Source organism: Talpa occidentalis, unplaced genomic scaffold (assembly GCF_014898055.3).
Source record: "Talpa occidentalis isolate TD23 unplaced genomic scaffold, MPIMG_talOcc4v2.1 talOcc4.14, whole genome shotgun sequence".
NCBI lineage: Eukaryota > Metazoa > Chordata > Mammalia > Eulipotyphla > Talpidae > Talpa > Talpa occidentalis.
This window is the reverse complement of record NW_023601433.1, coordinates 2,729,627-2,746,951: the sequence shown is the minus strand read 5'-3', so window position 1 is coordinate 2,746,951 and position 17,325 is coordinate 2,729,627. Positions and strand designations below refer to the sequence as shown.

General features: G+C 53.5%; 1 protein-coding gene across 1 annotated transcript in view; it reads left to right on the top strand.

Moving 5' to 3' along the window:
- The window catches only part of ABHD2 (abhydrolase domain containing 2, acylglycerol lipase), a 74,287-nt gene that overhangs the window by 41,539 nt on the left and 15,423 nt on the right, over positions 1-17,325 (top strand). The window contains exons 4-5 of the mRNA XM_037510002.2: positions 5,024-5,199; positions 6,864-7,031. Coding sequence (XP_037365899.1) covers positions 5,024-5,199; positions 6,864-7,031 — 344 coding nt within the window. The remainder of the gene's footprint in view (positions 1-5,023; positions 5,200-6,863; positions 7,032-17,325) is intronic.

The following is a 17,325-nucleotide window of genomic DNA, read 5'->3' as shown; positions in this document are numbered from 1 at the left end:
GAGACAGAAAGAAAGAGGCCTTTGGAGGAACTAGATAGAAATTTGATGATTTGATGGGGGCTTTGGGGGTTCCATGACACTGAAGATGTGTTTTAAACCGAAGGCAAGTCCAGCCCCAAGCTTGTCAGGGACCACCCAGCATGCATTCTTCCTCTCCAGGGTCACACAGGTTTGCTTTGGGGAGGTGCTTGTCTCCCCTTGCATGCAGGTGGTAAATCAGGGGGCCCTGCCCACCCACTCTGAAATTCCCTTCTTCCAGAAGCCCCTCTCCTGACGTGGAATATTGGGGGAGGGGCAAGGTGCTAACTGTAATGAGCATACCCCTGCAGCAGACCCCTGGTTTTTCCAGTATCCTGCCCTCTCTGAGCCTCGTTCACCACCCTCTTGTCCAGTGGGCGAGCACTCAGCCTGCCTCCTACATCCCCTTAGATGAGCTGAAATTGGGTTCTGTCACTTTAACCATAGCATCCTGTCTGGTGCATTTGCTAGAAGGGGCTCAGTCTCAGACAGCACACCTCGAGTATCTCCCCTCTCCCCTGGCTGGTAGAGATGTACTGGAGAGACTAAAAGGTATAACAGCCCATCTGGGATCAATAGCTCTAAAGTAGTTTGATCCACGGCCAAGGGACTGGGTCCTCTAAGAGGAATTGGTCACCCACAGACTTAGGGCAAAGATGAGCAATATCAACTTTTTTTCTAACTTATAAACAGCTCGGCAACCATCTGTCCTTGATGTGAACTCCATCTGCCCGTCGGCTGTGTGTGTGTGTATGTGTGTGTGTGAAGGGAGGGAGGGAGGCCCATTTTCCCTTGCAGGCTTTCCCACTGGCCAATTCTGTTAGTGGAGCCAGACGTTGATGATAAATAGGTTCGGAGGATAAGGACAGGACAGCCTCTACATTTTGTTGTGGTCTAGCTCCTTTCTTAATAACAGACATTTAGGGCCTCCCTGGTGGCGCAAGGGGTTAAACACCACACTATGAAGCAATCCACAGCCTCTGCAGCATGAGTTCGATCCCCAGCCAGGGAGCTACCTACATGGTGCAGCAGACCTCTCCTGACTCGCCCACTGCTCCCCTCAGCAGTGTATTTTATCAAGTCTGCCTGTTCTGTTCCCCACTCTGTCTCTGGTGAATCCTCTTAGGCCCCCACCTCTGGCCTGTACCCCAGCTCTTGCATGCATAAATAAAGCAATCTTTAAAAAAAAATTTAAAAAAATAATAGACATTTACTAGCCACTGGTCACAGCACAGCACTGGATGAAGAACGACACGGGTCAGTAAAAGAGGAAGACAGGGCCTCTGCTCTCAGGGAGCTGGGAGTAAGTCACACCCGAGAGCTTCAACTCTAAGAATAGCTGCAAAAAAAAAAAAAAGAAAAGAAATGTAAAAATGCATGCAAATTAGCATAGTAAAAAGTGAGCTTTCTATGATGTATGAAGCAAGTATAAAGTTTCACTGTCGGACATAAATAATGGCAGATTGTCATGAGATTTGAATGGGACAAATCAATATTAAAAAGATGTCCCCGGGTCCCCAAAGTAATATACAAGTTTTGTATGCCAATATATCAAGAAACCAGAATAACAATATAGAAAAACTAAATATTTGATGGGGAACTTGTTGTACATTAACAGTGACAGCTGCGATCAGCTGGGAGAGGGTAGACCGTCATGGGTGCAAGAGCAAGGAGCAAAGTCTTAGGGGAAACGAGCCAGTCTTTGCTTTGAACCACTTACAATGGCAAGCGGATTTAAGGGGGATACATTTTTTTTTAAGATTTATTTATTTATTTATACAAGCACTGGGTACAGTCAGAAGCGCGGGAGGGTGAGAGGATTCACCAGAGCCAGAGCAGGGAGCAGAACAGGCAGACTGATGAAATACACTGCTGAGGGGAGCAGCGGGCACGGCAGGGGAGGTCTGTCACTCCATATGGAATCATCGCTGGTGGCCGGGGATCGAACCGGTGCTGCAGAGGCTGCGGGCAGCATCGCAGCCCAGTGCTCAACCACTGTGCCACCAGAGGAGGCCTAAGGGGAATACATTTTTAAAGCAATAGGAGTAGTGGAAGGAAACAATGGGGATTATACTTATAATGAAGTGTTAGAATGACTCTTTTTAAAACAAAAGACAAAACACAAAGGCTTTAATGGGGAAAACACCCAATCACAAAATACAAAAGCCATATAAGATAAAACTATAATATACAGTAGGCTGGGAGAAAACCTTTGCCACATATACAATGACAGTAGCTACAGATCAGCAGGTAAAAGACAAAAATATGGAAAAACAAAGGATATGAACAGACACTTCGCAGCAGAGAATACAAATGACAAATACTGAACATATAAATCAGGGAAATGCAAACTCAGGACCTGTTTGTGCCGCAGATTGAATCAATCTTAAGATGAAAGACCCATTTTGTGCCCATCTAGGGACCAAAATGTAGAAGACAATGCCTGACTGATAAGGGTGAGGAAGGCAGGTACTCCAGGTATTACTGGTGGGAATGCAAATTAGTGTGTCTTTGGGGAGGTCATTTGGTGGTTCTAGAAGGTTCAGACGCCCCTGGCAAAAAACTTCTCCAGAGCATAACTGACCATCCACCCAACTGAGGGAGCCCTGGGGACTGAGGCTCTGCTAGCTCACGCATGCACGCGCCTTGAGAATGCCCTCGCAGCCCAGTCTGAAAACGGCTCTAAGAGCCAGGAAAGAGAAAGGCTAGTGCTAGTCGGGCCCTCCATCAGGGCCATCACTGTCATGCGCGCCCCATCTCCCGGGCTTGCCCAGAGGCCAGTGCTCTGCTCCTTCACTGAGTCCTCCCAGTCAGCGTGGCCTGTGCCCAGGGAGACCCTCGGGCGAGGGAACCTGGCTCCATGGTGGTGGGGGGGTGTGCTTGAAAAGGGGGCGTGAGGTAAGTGGAGTCCCCTGAGTGTGCAGTGCTAGCCTGGGGTGCCCCGGGAGGCGGGGAGCACAGAGAAAGGGCAGCCCCTCCAGCAGCTTGACCGGGAGCTAGTCTTGTTGGACAGGAAAGAGCTGGTCTGGAGAAGCACCGGCTGTGAAAGGAAAGGAGAGGTGGTGCCAGGCGGAGGAAAGGCTCTTGGGATAAAAATAGCCTAGTACAGGCGTGCCTGTTTGGCTGGAGCCAGGCTGGAGGGGCAGGTTTGCGGGCACTGAGGCAGAATGAAGGAAGCAGGCACCAGGGTGTGGCGGGTCCAAAACCAGACCAGGCCCCTGCAGGGGGTGCAGCCATGGCAGGCGGGTGCCGGATGAGAAGCTGGGGGTGGGGGCTTCTTAGAGGGGCTGTTGCTAAGATTCAGAGGATTTGACAAGCCCTTGAACTGAGAACATGGTCTCAGGATGAATACGTGTCATTGTCGTGTGGGAAATCTGTGAATAAATCCAAAGGAGTGTAATTTTATTCTTTTGTCACGTTCTCTAAGACTACATTGTGTTCTGAACAAGATCAGAAGATCCGATATGAAGTGTCAACCCCCCCACCCCTTCCCCCCACTGACAGTTTTAACCTCAGCACATTTCTATTTTTAATTTATACGCTAAATAGAATTTTCTTCCAACTTTCTTCCAAAAGCAGTGGGGATCAGGGTTCTTCCACACACAATTTGGGGTCCAACTTGGTAGCCTGAAATCCTTCCTCAATTCCGGATCTACACCTCGTGTGGAGCGCGGGTGTCCAGCTGGCCTGTTTACAAGCCCCTCCCTTGTCACTTGTCCCTTCGATCGTTTCCAGACACCATGTCTCTGCACCTGGGGTGCTGGGCTCGCAAGTGGCTCCATGTTCTTAGGTCCTAAAATACCCGCCTGCCCCCAGGAGGAAGCTTGGGTGGGAACCAGCTTGCTTCAGGCAATAGCTTCCCTTCCCTTGAATTTGTGTAGGCCTGCGAGCTACTAAGGAGCTGGTTTCCTCTAAGAAGGGCTCCTTGGATCGCCTAGTCTGATGTAAAGATGGGAGTGATCGGCAGATAGGTTAAGCAAACCCCGTGAGCTAATATGGGGTGACGGTGTCGCTAACATCTGAACTTTGACTCTGGTTTCGAGAGAACAAGGGCCCTGTTAGCTCAGGCTTGGCCCAGAGTCACGGAAGGAAGCTCAGCAGCAGCGTCGGGAAGGGCTCACCCTGCCCTGGCTGTGGAGGAACCAGCTCTTCATGGGGCCTTGGAGCCTGCTGAGTCCCAGTAATTACCTGCTTTGTGGGTGTCGCATTTCCTACCAAGGACCAGAGTCATTTGTGAGTTCACAAGGGGTAGTTGTTAGGGCGACCTCATGCCTGGCTTTGGCAAACAAGCCTCTGTCCTTCATTAATCCAGCAAATATTTACATTGCTCTGCCCTTCCGGCACATCCTCCCGGGCATGTCAGGCGCCTCCCTCCTCTGCACCATGCATCACACACACACACACACAAACACACACACAAACACACACACAGAACACATACACGCACACACACACAGAGAGAGAACACGTACACACAAGGTACTTACAGGTTCTTAGAAGGGTTTGCAGCCCTCCCCAGGGTGCCAGAGAGCCACGGGTTTGCTTCCCCGAATACCTGCTTGGCAGCCTGTGCTGAAGAAGCACAGGAAGGTGCACACAGGAGCCTGGGCGCAGCGCTGGCTATTCTGTGCACATCCACTCCCAGGAGGCCCCAGCCCTGGCAAGCAGCATGTGTCACCATGTATTACTCGATTTCTTTTATTCTACATCGTGGAAATAACACACGGAATTACTTAACACCCCGAGTTTGAAATCCTGTCTGTACAAGCTCGTCCTGAGTTCTGAAGCTGATCTGATGTAGGAAGCTGATCTGATGAAGGATGAATAAGTAAATGGAGAACAGGGCCAAATCACGGCGTGGCTGTCAGGTGGGGGCGGGGGGGTCCTCAAATCCACCCTGACTATAGACTGTGTCAGGAAAGAACCTGAACGGCTTTGCTCAAAGGTGTTCCTGAGCCCTTTTGAAGGAACCTGGAGAAACTGAGCTCTCCTTCTTCCTTTCTAGATACATTCCACCGTTGATCTGGGGGAAAAGTGGCCACATCCAGACAGCCTTGTATGGGAAGATGGGCAGGGTGAGGTCGCCCCACCCCTACGGGCAACGCAAGTTCATCACCATGTCGGATGGAGCCACGTCCACCTTCGACCTCTTCGAGCCCCTGGCAGAGCACTGTGTTGGAGGTGAGCGGGTTGAGTGCCGGTCAGCTGGGGACAGTGTCCGCGCCACGTCCCGGCTCTGACCTCCTCATTGGGCAGTTCATGGATCGGAGCTCAAGAATCCATCCCTCGGGTTCTTTATACATATTAAGAGTTTCCAAATAGCTTTTTAGCTTAACCCTTGAAAGGAAAATTTAGGTTAAGATTTCATAACCTAAGCACCTCTTTTCTTGTAAAGAAAAATCCATATTATGCTTTCAAGGAGGTAATTTATGCTTGTGACAGATCATTCCAAAGGGACTGGAGGCTGCTCAGGAGGGTGGGTCTCCCCCCAGACCCTGAAGGCCTGCGTGGGCACCTGGGCCAGTGGATGCCCTTATAACATAAACATCTTCATCCTCACATCCCTGGGAGAGCTTGCCCCTCAGGGTGTAAAGATGCCTCATTGCTTTTCAGGGCTACATCTTATCTCACCACCCCTGGATGTGGGATAATATAATTAATAAGTCAACAATAATTCAATAATTCAGTGATCATTAATTAATATAATCAAGTAATATAAATAAAATACTGCTAGTTATTTAATAATTGATGATGACTTAATAAGTCAGTATTTTGCCACTATAATCTTCACTGCACCTCTATTGTCTTGCCTGTGTACACCTATCTGAGAAATGCCTGGAAGTCAAACTGCTAGGCCAGAGAGGTCTGTGCCAACACTGTTTTTTATTTTTCCACTCATGCATTTGTTCACTCCTCCCATAGGATTTCATCCAGAAATTAAGAGTGGTGTTCAGAAACTTGAAGAGCAGTTTGACCGTAACTTTATATATATTGACTGTAATAAACAGTTGAGAATTATATCTTTTTTTTTTTAAAGGATTGAATGAAGCTTCTTTTCTTTTTTCTTTTTTTAAGATTTATTCATTTATTTATACAAGCACTGGACAGTCAGAAGCGCGGGAGGGTGAGAGAATTCACCAGAGCCAGAGGGGGGAGCAGAGCAGGCAGAAGGACCAAAGTACACTGCTGAGGGGAGCAGCGGGTGGCAGGAGAGGTCTGCGCACCATGTGGGACCCTCCTCCAGTGGCCGGGGAGCAGCCGGGGATCGAACCAGCACCGCAGAGGCTGCGGGCAGCTTCGCAACCCAGCGCTCAACCCCTACGCCACTGGGGAGGCTCCATCCTATTGTATTTTTCAAGAGTGGCCTATCCATGATGGATTGGGAATTTTTTTTTAAGATTTTATTTATTTATTTATACGTACAAGAACTGGGGTACAGCCCAGAGGTGCAGGGGGGTAAGAGGATTCACCAGAGACAGAGTGGGGAGCAGAACAGAGAGATCTACTGAAATACACTGCTGAGGGGAGCAGTGGGGAGACAGGAGAGGTCTGCTGCACCTTGTGGGTCAGTTTCCTGGCAGGGAATCGAACTCAGGCCTTGGCAGTGATAGTGCTAAGACTCAACCCCTGGGCCACCAGGGAGGCCCACGCTGGGAATTTTTAAAAACCGGCCCTTCACCATCTGTGGTTAGGGAAGCCCTGGTCTAGGCAGCTGAGGCTAAAGGGAGACTTTCAGGGGGAGAAGATGCAGTTACGTCCCCGCCAACACTTAACCAGTGCAGAGTGGCCGTGGCCGCGGTCCTCACTGCTCCGCCGTCACACTGGATGTCTTTCTGGTCCTGCAGATGACGTCACCATGGTCATTTGCCCCGGGATCGCCAACCACAGTGAGAAGCAGTACATCCGCACCTTTGTCGACTATGCCCAGAAAAACGGCTACCGCTGCGCCGTGCTGAACCACCTGGGCGCCCTGCCCAACATCGAGCTCACCTCCCCGCGCATGTTCACCTACGGTAAGTGCGCAGCTGACGCGGCGGCCCCTCTCTCCGTTCTCACGTGTGTGCCTGCCCCTCCTCACCAACACCAGTGGCTCTAAGTTCCAAAGTTAAGGCCCCTGGTGAGAGATGGTGGGGCACGCAACTGTAACAGCAGTCAACTCGCACGGCCTCTGTGAGGCCAGGCCGGGAACCTACCCGTGCTCCGCACTGCCCCAGCCTGCTCGCCTCTTCCCCAGAGGCAGAAACCAAAGCTCCAGGGGTCGGTCTCAACAGGCCCCCTGAGGGTAAGTCTCAGAGCAGGGCCGGGACCCAGCACCTCATCACCTTCACCACCACCGCAGGGCTCTTGGACTGCAGGGGGATGGCAGGAGGGGTCCTGGCGCATGAAGCCATTGGATGTCAAGTTCCTTGAGGACAGGAACCTATCTCATGTTTAGACAAAGCCTTCTCTCCTTTCCTGAGAGGGCCATGCTCTCTCAGGCTGCTCTCTCCACTCCCTCTGGATTCTCACTTAACTCTTCTTCATGTTACACATACACACACACACATGCACGCACATGCACACATACATGTGCATAATCCACACGTGAATCAACACACGTCTGCCTGGGTGTAAACATTTGGGATGTCGATGACCAAACAATTTACAATGTGTTTTAATGAGAAACAACTGGATTGGTTGTTTCCTGTTATTTCCTGTTTCTTCCTCCTCCCGTGCCGTGCTGCCTTCATCTGTGCATCCGTGGTCTTACTTAGGTGCAGTCAGGGTCCATGATCTACAGTGATTTACCAACTTTATACACTGACAGAGAGGTGCGTGGTCATCACAGTCCATCTTCTCTCAGAGCGACACCACTGGTTTCGCTCTGTTAGGATTTTGCTAACCATTCCTCTTTGGAGACCACCTCGCTTGTTTAACATTTTGTTTTTATAAATGATGCTATAAATATCTTGCATGTAGAATTTTTCTCCTTCTCTTTGACTCCTTTGGCAAATTCTCAGGGGTCGGTATTTCGAGTCGACATTTTAGTCACATTTGCACAGATGGCCAGACTGTGCTCCCGCGAGGTGGCCCATCGTGAGGCTGGCCACCTACTCCCTGAGCCCTGTGTCCCCCTCCTCTGCATCAGCCCACACCTGAGGCACCCGTTTTACAGACTATTCTGCTCTGTAGTTGGTGGCTTGAGGATGTGGGTAACGATCCAGATATTCAGGTAACACAGGCAGATGGGGCGTAGAGAGAGGCAGGCTGGACCCCACAGCAGAAACGGGCAGAATAGCAAAAGGGCAACAACAAAGGGCTATAAAATCCTCTGAGTCAAGGAGGAGGAAACAAGTCTGGCCCTCGGGCCCAAGACAGAGACCAGAGAGCACCAGCTGACCGCAGTGGCCGGCAGGGGCACCTCACCTGGCCCAGCAGCATAGCACATGGCAGAGCCCCCTCATCTCCACAGCCACCCAAGAAACAATTAGCAAAGCGGCCTCAGATGTCAGGGCAAGTCTGGGTCTATGGGTCCAGGCCCACCCCCTTAGCACTGTCCTGGGGCTGTTGAGAGGGGCAGGAATTGGGAGGCCTTCAAACCAAGTCGGCAGGGGGATGTGGTCATAGAGAGGGAGCCCCGCCCACCACTGGCAATCCGTGCGACCTTGAGCAGTTTGCTAACCTCTGCTCCAGATTCTTGGACTGCAAACATGGGTCACTAGGAATCCAGCAGGTCATTGACCACCTAACTGTTTATTAAATGCTCGGTTTACACTTACCCCAATACTGCAGATACGTTCCTGCTGGCAAGGGTCAGCCACGCGCAGCGTGGGCAAGATAAAGAGGGATAATCAATACGTGATGACTTATTACCAAGACAGATCAATAGATAATTGCCTTGCAGTGTGATGAGTGCCCATTGCACCAATGGAGGGCCTGGCGAGGCGGCAGTTGACAAAAACAGCTGTCCTGGGAGGCTGAGGCCAGGAGCCATGCTGTGGAAGGCAGGAGGGAGGGAGGGAAGGAAGGCAGGAGGGGAGGGTGGAGTCTCTAGGAGGACCATTAATGGGGGGAGGGGGAGCTTCTGGGGGTGAGGAGCAGCAAGCACCGCTGCATTTTGGGAGCCTGGCACCTGGGCTGCAGGCTGAATCCAAGCCAGGACACCCCAAGGGCGAGTGGGGCCTCTGTAGGGCCAGCTCAGCCCCAGATTTCTCAAAGTAATTGAAGTATTTCCTTCTGCTGTTGTTGCGGTTGGTTTCATCAGAACTTGACAAGTGAATTCCTAGAGTTTCCAGTTTGTCATGCTTTGGGACACCCTTTGGGTACATGACCTTTCTGATCCCTGGCCTCGGCCCAGGCAGCACAAGTGCGGTGTCCACATGCAGCCCTGTGAACCCCACCTTCCGATCTCTTTCTGAGAAAATTACAACTTATCAAACTCATTGTTCTAAACCCCGTCAACACTCCTCTTTGCTGATGGGATTAGAAATTGGTGAGAACAAGAATTTCCTAAATGGATAACTGCGTTCTCGTGACCCACCATCCTCGCGCTGCCTTTGAAAGAGAAATTTACAGAGGAGAACCCGCTGGCGGTGCTGCCGTCCGCCTCCTGCACGTGAGTGCAGGGCGTGCACCGGGAGGCCAGCCTCATCAGTGATGCCTCAGAGGTCAGTGTTAGGGTCCCCACTTCTCAGGCTCAGGGGGGCTGGGAGCCTTGCATCACACAGTGCCACACACAGCATTCAAACAGTGGGGTCGAAACCCCAAGTGAGTGCCACCTCCAAAAGGTGGGTCCATTTCCTCGTGGGGCTCTCATCCGTTCTAGAGGAGCAGGGAGGTCTCAGGCATCCAGAAAGACTCATCCCCTACTGGGTAGCAGGCTTGACTCTTTTTCTTTCTTTCTTTTCTTTTTTTTTTTTTTTGGTGGGACCCTTGCCGGTGGCCGGGAACCGAACTGGCGCTGCAGAGGCTGTGGGCAGCCTCGCAACCCAGCGCTCAAGCACTGCGCCACCAGGGGAGGCCTTTGACTCTTTTTCTTAATAGCCATGGACGCGGCACTGGTCATGTGCCAGGCGCTTCCCTAACTTTATAGGGTGTATTAAGTCCACCCTCCCCCCATGTGCAGATGAGGAAACTGAGGCCCCACAAGACTGAATAACTTGCCCCAGATCACAGGGCTGACAAGTGGGCCCAGGTTCCAGCCTGGGTGGTCTGCTCCTAAAGCCCATACCCCTTGCCTTTCTGTGGAGAAGACTGGTCTGGCCAAGGCGTCCAGGGGTAACAAGAGCGTTCCAGTCAGGTACTTCTTAGGCTTAGGGAAAAAGAGCATCCAGTTGCTTCTCAGGGCCATGGAGACGGGCCTGGAGGGTTTGAGCTCTGGCCCTTCGTTCGTCTCCCATCCGGCAGCCATTTGTGGAACAGCCTCCCGGGGCACGTCCAGCCTCCAGGAGGCTCCCAGCTAGAGTGAAACAGCTCACCCTGGGGGACAGCCCACCTGGGGGACAGCTCGCCGTCAAGGGGGGGACAGTTCACCTGGGGGACAGCTCACCATCGAGGGGGGCAGCTCACCTGGGGGACAGCTCGCCGTTGAGGAGGAAGCAACACAGACAGGTCGGGTCTGGACACCTCAGTCACAAAGGCTGTTGAGGATGCAAACATTAATCTAAAAATGTGTGGCCTGGAATTCAGCAAATACCGGTAAATGGCAGTGACTCTGGCTTTATTCCTCTCTCGCTCTTTGCATCTCTTAGGAGGCAGCTGGCGGAGAGAACGCCAAAGGTGCCTTGAACAGCTGAGCGGCCTTGCTCTCACCAGCTTTCGTACAGTTGACCAGGCGTGAACTTCCCCAGAACCTACTGGAGAAGCTGTGCTTGTTAAGCATAACATCCTCTCCCTTTTCTTTTTTGAACCTGGTCTGAATTACAACTCTGTTTACGGGACGGCCAGACCCCGGAGGTTATTTTGAAGAAGGCGGTGCTAGCTCTCTGCACAACCTTCAGCGGGACTCTAGTCCAGTCTGACGGGGCCGGGCCACGGCTCTGACGCACAGTGAAAGGCCTCACGTTCAGTCGGCTCAGACGTCACTTCTGGCCTTTTGTCTTCATTGTCGCACCTGCTCTGTGAGCTGTCTTTTAACTCTCTATCAATGACTTTCACTCTTGATGGAGTAATCTAAGGGACATTAGCTGATCTGACCAGAAACAAAATGTGGAATTGGGGTGACTGGCAAAAGCCACTGATCGGTCCTTTCTATTTCTTGTTGAAATCGGGTTCTGTCTGGACCAGGCCAGGAACAGCCCTGAGGTGTGGCTCAGATGGTGGACACACCTGGCCTGAGGGAGAGGCAGGCACCCTGGAGGGTCTCTGACGTGTGCTCCTGTGGGAGCCTGGCGGTTCAGAGGGCTCTGCAGTGTCACCCTGGTTGGCTCTCTCTTCTTGGGCAGAATTGATTTTCTAACCAGGTAATGTTTGGAATATGAGCATTTCCATTATGGCTGCTGTAGGAGGCCCATAAACTCAGGGCACACGTCCTGTTCCCCTTTCTGCCTGGCCAACTGCCTGGTCCCAGCGCTCAGTGGGGTTCTCTGCAGAGCAAGCATTGCTGGGTCGAGTCTACCCGCCAAGGGGATGAACTGAGAGTCAGAAGTGCCCGCGTGGCCAGGCTGGCCTCCGATTTGGCTTTGCCATCAGAAAGCTGGCGGCCTGTGGCACGGGGCTCCTCCATCTGTGTCGGGTGAGAGGGGCAGGAATAGCAACCTGGCCTGGCCCCTGGAGGTGACTGAGCCCCTCGGGACCATGAGCGGCCAAGAAGGATGTCCCCACCTCTGGCCAAACACCACGTTGGCCCACATGGGCATCGGAAACGGTCTCAAGGATTTAAGTGGCCTTTTTCCATGAGCTTAAACAGCAGGGGCCTTCCCTTATTTTCAGGCACTTGACTTTCTGGTGGCAGAGGCCAAGCTGAGGGGAGGTCCCCAAATCCCCACTCTGCTTCTGCTGCCTGGGGAGGCACTCCTGAGCTTCCAACTGAGATTAATATGGACTTTTGTTTGTTTTTTGCACTAACACTTGAAACTCACTGCAAGACCAGAAATCTGCCTCCTTAGAGAGCCACAGTTCGGTCTTAGTAGCCTGGGCCTGAGGACCAGCTGGGTCCGCTTTGTAAGTGAGGTAGCCCGCTGTGGCTGTGTCAGAGTAACAGACCCAGGGCTCACTCGGGCACCCCACCTCGGGCACTGTGGGACCCCCGTGGCCCCAGACCTCTCACTGAGGAGCTGTGGACAGTGACTTGTTTTAAGGAACTTGTTTTCGTGTCTGCTCTGTCTGAAGATACTCTCAGGGTTTCTGCAGGCATCTCGCATCCACCTTTTGAATTGATGCAGACTCCTATTTTATCGTGCTCGTGCTGCCAGGCGGACGCCCCTGAGTCGTGTGGTCCCTGTGTCCGGGGTGTGACGATTATGGGCAGGAGGTCACAGCGAGGGGTGGGGGGGAATGTGGAAGCAAGGTGTGGACCTGCAGGCGTCGGTGTCGGGTGCAGACACTTCCATGGACCCTCTGCTGAGAGGCAGCAGCACTGGGACAGCGGAAGCCGAGGGGAGCTGGGGGGCAGAGGGACTGAATGTTCAGCCTTCAGCTGGAAGAGGGCCTGCTCCTGTAGGTGTGCTAGGCCAGCTGGGGAGCAGCTGTTCCCGGATGAGGCCAAGGCCGGCCAACACCACTCCCACAGGGGCTCCGGCTGTCCCTTCAGCCCTTTCTTCCCGAGTGACTCACCATGCAGCAGCCTCCCACAGCTCAGAAGTGACTCACGTGCCTCTATCACCAACATGAGAGGGGCTGGGGCTATGGGTGCCAACCCCTGAGCTCACATTCGCCAGGCCAGATCAGCCTCTGGAATTAATGTCAGTGGGAAAGATCTCCAGGTGCTTCTCTCCCACCCCTGCGCTTGGTGCTGAGCGGGACCACGTGCCTGTGCTGGTTCTGCCTGATTCGAGCCCTTCCCACCCACCAGGGTCCCACCCACAGCCGGGGCCCGGGCCCCGGCTGGCTGCAGGCTGCACCCATGACTCAGTGTGCGTCCCCAGGAATGCCAGAGCCCTGCATTTGAGGGCTTAGTCATGGCAGCACCTTGGGGAAAATGGCCTTTGAAACACAGCTGGCCTTCCAATAAGGTCATTCTGCTCACTGGCGTTTGGTTAGGACTGGATGAGGAAGAAGCCCTCATGGCCATCACTGAACCACGTGCCGGTCACTGAAGGACGAAGTTCCGAGGGCCAAGGACCATCTGCCACAGTGCTGAGGCAGTCGTGGTCATAGCTGTCTGCAGGGCAGAGGGGCGGAGGGGGCAGGCCTGGCCTCTCCAAGCTGGCTCTGCAGTGCCCTTCGCGCTCAGGCCGGGCCAATGTCTCGTGTTTCATCTTTAAAAAGATGCAGCAAGATTAGGTGCCTAGATCTCATTAGTGGTGTTAATCCCAGGAGGATTTAAATACCTAGAACCTCATTAAAATTGCCCTCATATTAAAAAAAAAAATTGTCACGCCTGACTGGGGGTTGGGGGAGGCAGACCCCAAGGCTGTTTGCTGACCGACAGCAGGCTGACCTCAGAAGGGCCCAGTGGCTGCCCAAGTCTGCTCCTGGAGCCAGCACCGGTCCTTATGTTCACCTTGCCCCAGAGATGGCTGCCTTTTCCGAAGCACCCACAGCTTATCTGGCATCAGGCAGGGCCAGCCCCTTATCCAGATGGGATGTGTTTGCATTCAAGGAAACCAAGGCTCCCACATTGCTCCACTCAGCGATGTGGCAGCTCGGTCCTCACCTCCCAGACACCCCAACATCTGCTCCAACTCCACTCATCAGCCCTGAGTCCAGATGGGCCCATGGACGGAAGGCGAGGCTGTGACCACTCTCACCTCCTGCAGCGCCGCGGTGTGCGTCTGAAGGGACTTGGACTCTGGGGCTAGAGGCAGTCCAGAGCCCTGCACACCCACTCACTGTGTGAGGTCTGGGCAAGTCACGTCATCCCCTTAGATCCGCTTCCTCCCCGCCGGAGTGCCTAGTGAGGGCCTGTAGGTCCCCAGTGCACGCTGAGCACTGGGCCCACACAGCAGAGGACCAGACCAAGAGCGTCTGCTGTATGGAGTCGCCGCCAAGCAGACACTCACTCAGTGTTAGAACAAAGCCCAGTGGGCAGGACCCTGAGAAAATGGGAGCGGAGTGAAGGTAGTAGAAACAGCTTAAGAGAAGTCCCCGGGAGCTTTTCTTCAGCAGCCCCCAAAAGTCCCCAGCATGAGCCCCGGTCCACCCTGGGGTCAGCTGGCTTCTCCAGCACGGGTCTGAGGGGTGTGCTTTTTTTTTTTTTTTTTTTTAATTATTCTTTCCTAACTGGCTGGGTCTGTGCTGAAAATGTCATGTGTAGAGATGGTAAAAAACATTCAAATGCGGAAAAGTCTACGTCCAACGAGTAAAGTTCCATCTCCCCCGACCCTGAGCCCCTCCCCAAACATCGACATCCACTAGCGTGGCGGCGAGTTTTCCATCAGGCGTGTGTGACACACACTCCCTCCAAGGCCAGGTGCTCAGGAGAGGCCCCCACCCGGGCTCTGCCCCTCAGGGGATGGAGCTGGTCACTCCACACCACTGCACGACAGCAGGTGGAACTCTGCCCGCTCTTTGTCAGCACTGGTTTTGTCTTCTTGTCCTTGCACTCGGCAAGTTTATTAAGGAAAAAAGAAAAAGGAGAGAGAGAGAGGCCGCATGGACACAGGCACAGGGAGCGCATGGAGCGTCTGGAGCCTGGTGTGACGCCCCCTCTCCTTGGGCATGTGGATGGCTGGTCCTCTGCTCTGCTCTGCACTGGCTAGGCCGGGGGCACCCTTCACTTGCATGCGTGTCTGCACACATCGGTGGTGGGAAGTCCCCAAAGTGGAATTTCTGAACCAAAGGGATGTGTTTTTCAAAAACATTGATAGGTGTGAGCATGTGGCCTCTGAAGGCTGCCCCGCAGGGCATTGGGGTGGGCAGGCTCAGGGTCCTGCCCACTGTGGACTCTAACATGGGCGGTGAAGACAGTTTCTTGGTGCCTGTAAGTTGCATGTTTGTGACTGTGAGTGACGTGAAGCATCTTTTCAAGAAGGAAACAGAAAATGGGTGCCAGCCACCCCTCCTGTCAGTGAGGACACTGGTCTCCCCTGGACATTGGTCTCAGGGGGGCCCTGGACCAGCAGGAACAGCACCTCATGGAATCTGTTAGAGAGGCACATTCTGGCTCCCCACCTCTCCTCCCAAATCAAGAAATTCCAGAGGTGGGGTGGGACTCCAGACCCCACATTCTGAACACACCCCCAGCAGTGCTGGTGCTGCTGGGCCAAGATCACGTCTGAGGACCTCGGACAGCAAGCTGGTGCAGCCAAGCTCGGCCTCACGGGAGCGCCCAGCAGGGGTCGCTGTGTGCAGGCTCTGAGGGCTGCTGGGTTCTGTGTTTGATGGATATGGCGGAAGCACTGCCTGCATGGGGAGGAAACCTGGCTTTGAGGACATCTTCAGGAAGTGGCTGTCTTCAGAAGCTTCCAGAAGTGAGCACAGCGCCCCCACGTGTGGAGGTTGCTTACTGCACTGGACAGGGAAGGAATCTTGAAAGGGGGGGGCGGGGGGTGGTGGCCTGGATGAGGCTTTCTTAACCTGGTGGATGGAAGGCCCTGTTCCTCACTGGGGGTGCCAGCCCCGGCAAGCACACTGCAGTCATGCGCACGCCTGTGAGAGAGCACCCGGCCGCTCCCACCCCAGGCCCCAGCTTAGTGAGGCTGGGGCAGGCCCAGACACCAGGTGACTCTAAATTGTACTCAGATTGATGAACGCTGCTGCGTTAGAGAAAAATCTAGAAATCTAGATTGGCCACTTCAAGTGCTGAGTATACATTCAGCTGTGTCAAGTGCACCCCCATTGTTGAGCTACCCACCTCAGGGCTTTTTTCTTACAAAACTAGAACTCGGAGGAATGGTGGGAGCATCTGAGACCCCTGAGGGTGGGCCCTGCAGTCTGCCCCCAGGGCCCCCTCTCTCCTCTGGTCTGTGGGAGGTGAACAGACAGCTCAGGATTTCTAAATGTTTCCTTTGTGGAGTGGCTGTGCAGCTGTGAGGGCAGCTGAGGGTGTGTGAAGCCCTCCTTCCTCCAGCACAGCCCCCCTTCTAGACCCAGTGCTCCCCGGAGCTGCCCTGTCCTTCTGTTGCTACCTCTGTGAAAAGACACGCTTGGATGAGGTGCCGGGTGAGGACAACAATCTGCCTTCAAATTCCAATGGGAGGAGCCCAAGGGGGACCAGCCTACCTCCTCTGGAGCCCCCAGCCCCACCCTCTCTGCCCTGGTGGGAGGCCTGCATCCTGGCCCACTCAGGAGGGAGAAAAGTGGGGATCACAGCTCGCTTCCTTCTCAGGGTTTGCCCAGACTCCCCTCCCGAACCCCAATCTCCCCCTTGGTCTCAGCATCCTTTGCCCGGATGTCCATCCCTGTCACAGTGAGGGATGTTTTCAGGAAGAGGCAGGGGTGTCAGGATTGTTTCACATCTTGAGCTGGGTGACGGCACAAGGGTGGACACGCATGTAAATTCATCGCCTGGGCGCTCTCTGAAAAGAGGGTACCTTGGTTTGCAGGACACGTTGTCGAAACAAGATACTGAACAGTATGTCTGCCACCACTGGTCTCACAAGAGAATACAGGAAGTTACCGTTTACCACGTCATTACCTTGTGTGGATTTGGTGCCACATGTGTGAATTGCCTGTCAAAAAAAAAAGTTTAATGCAGATTCCTGGGCCTGGTCCCGATCTTCAGCTTCTGGGGGGGTGGGGCGCCCAGGAGGCCCTTGTATTCCATTCTAGATCCTTCCTCTCCTCGTGCTGGTCTGTCCATGGTGAGCCTCTTGCCCACGTCCCTCACTGTCTCCACTAAATCCAATGAGGCTCCCCCAGGGCCTAGGGTTGATGCTTGGGAGGATGCGGGGTTTCACCCTCGGGGCTGCTAGCCCTCTCCGTTAGCAGAGCTGCAGAGACATGACTTCACCATCTTCCCCAGGAGACTCAACTGAGATCACCCCCCCAGGGAAGCGGGGCCCAAACACCCCCTCCCTTTCGAGGTCTCCTCTGTGTGTTCCTGAATGGGCCTGCCTCCCTCAGCGCCCTGTTCTTACATCATCGAGGATATTTATCCTATCACTTTAACCCCACAGAGGGTCCAGGCTGTCCCCGTGGTCTGACGTGTGTCTTTCCTTCCCTCCCCCATGCTGACAAGAGCCTGTAAATAGCAACACTCCATCCTGTCTTAACACCAGGAGCCAT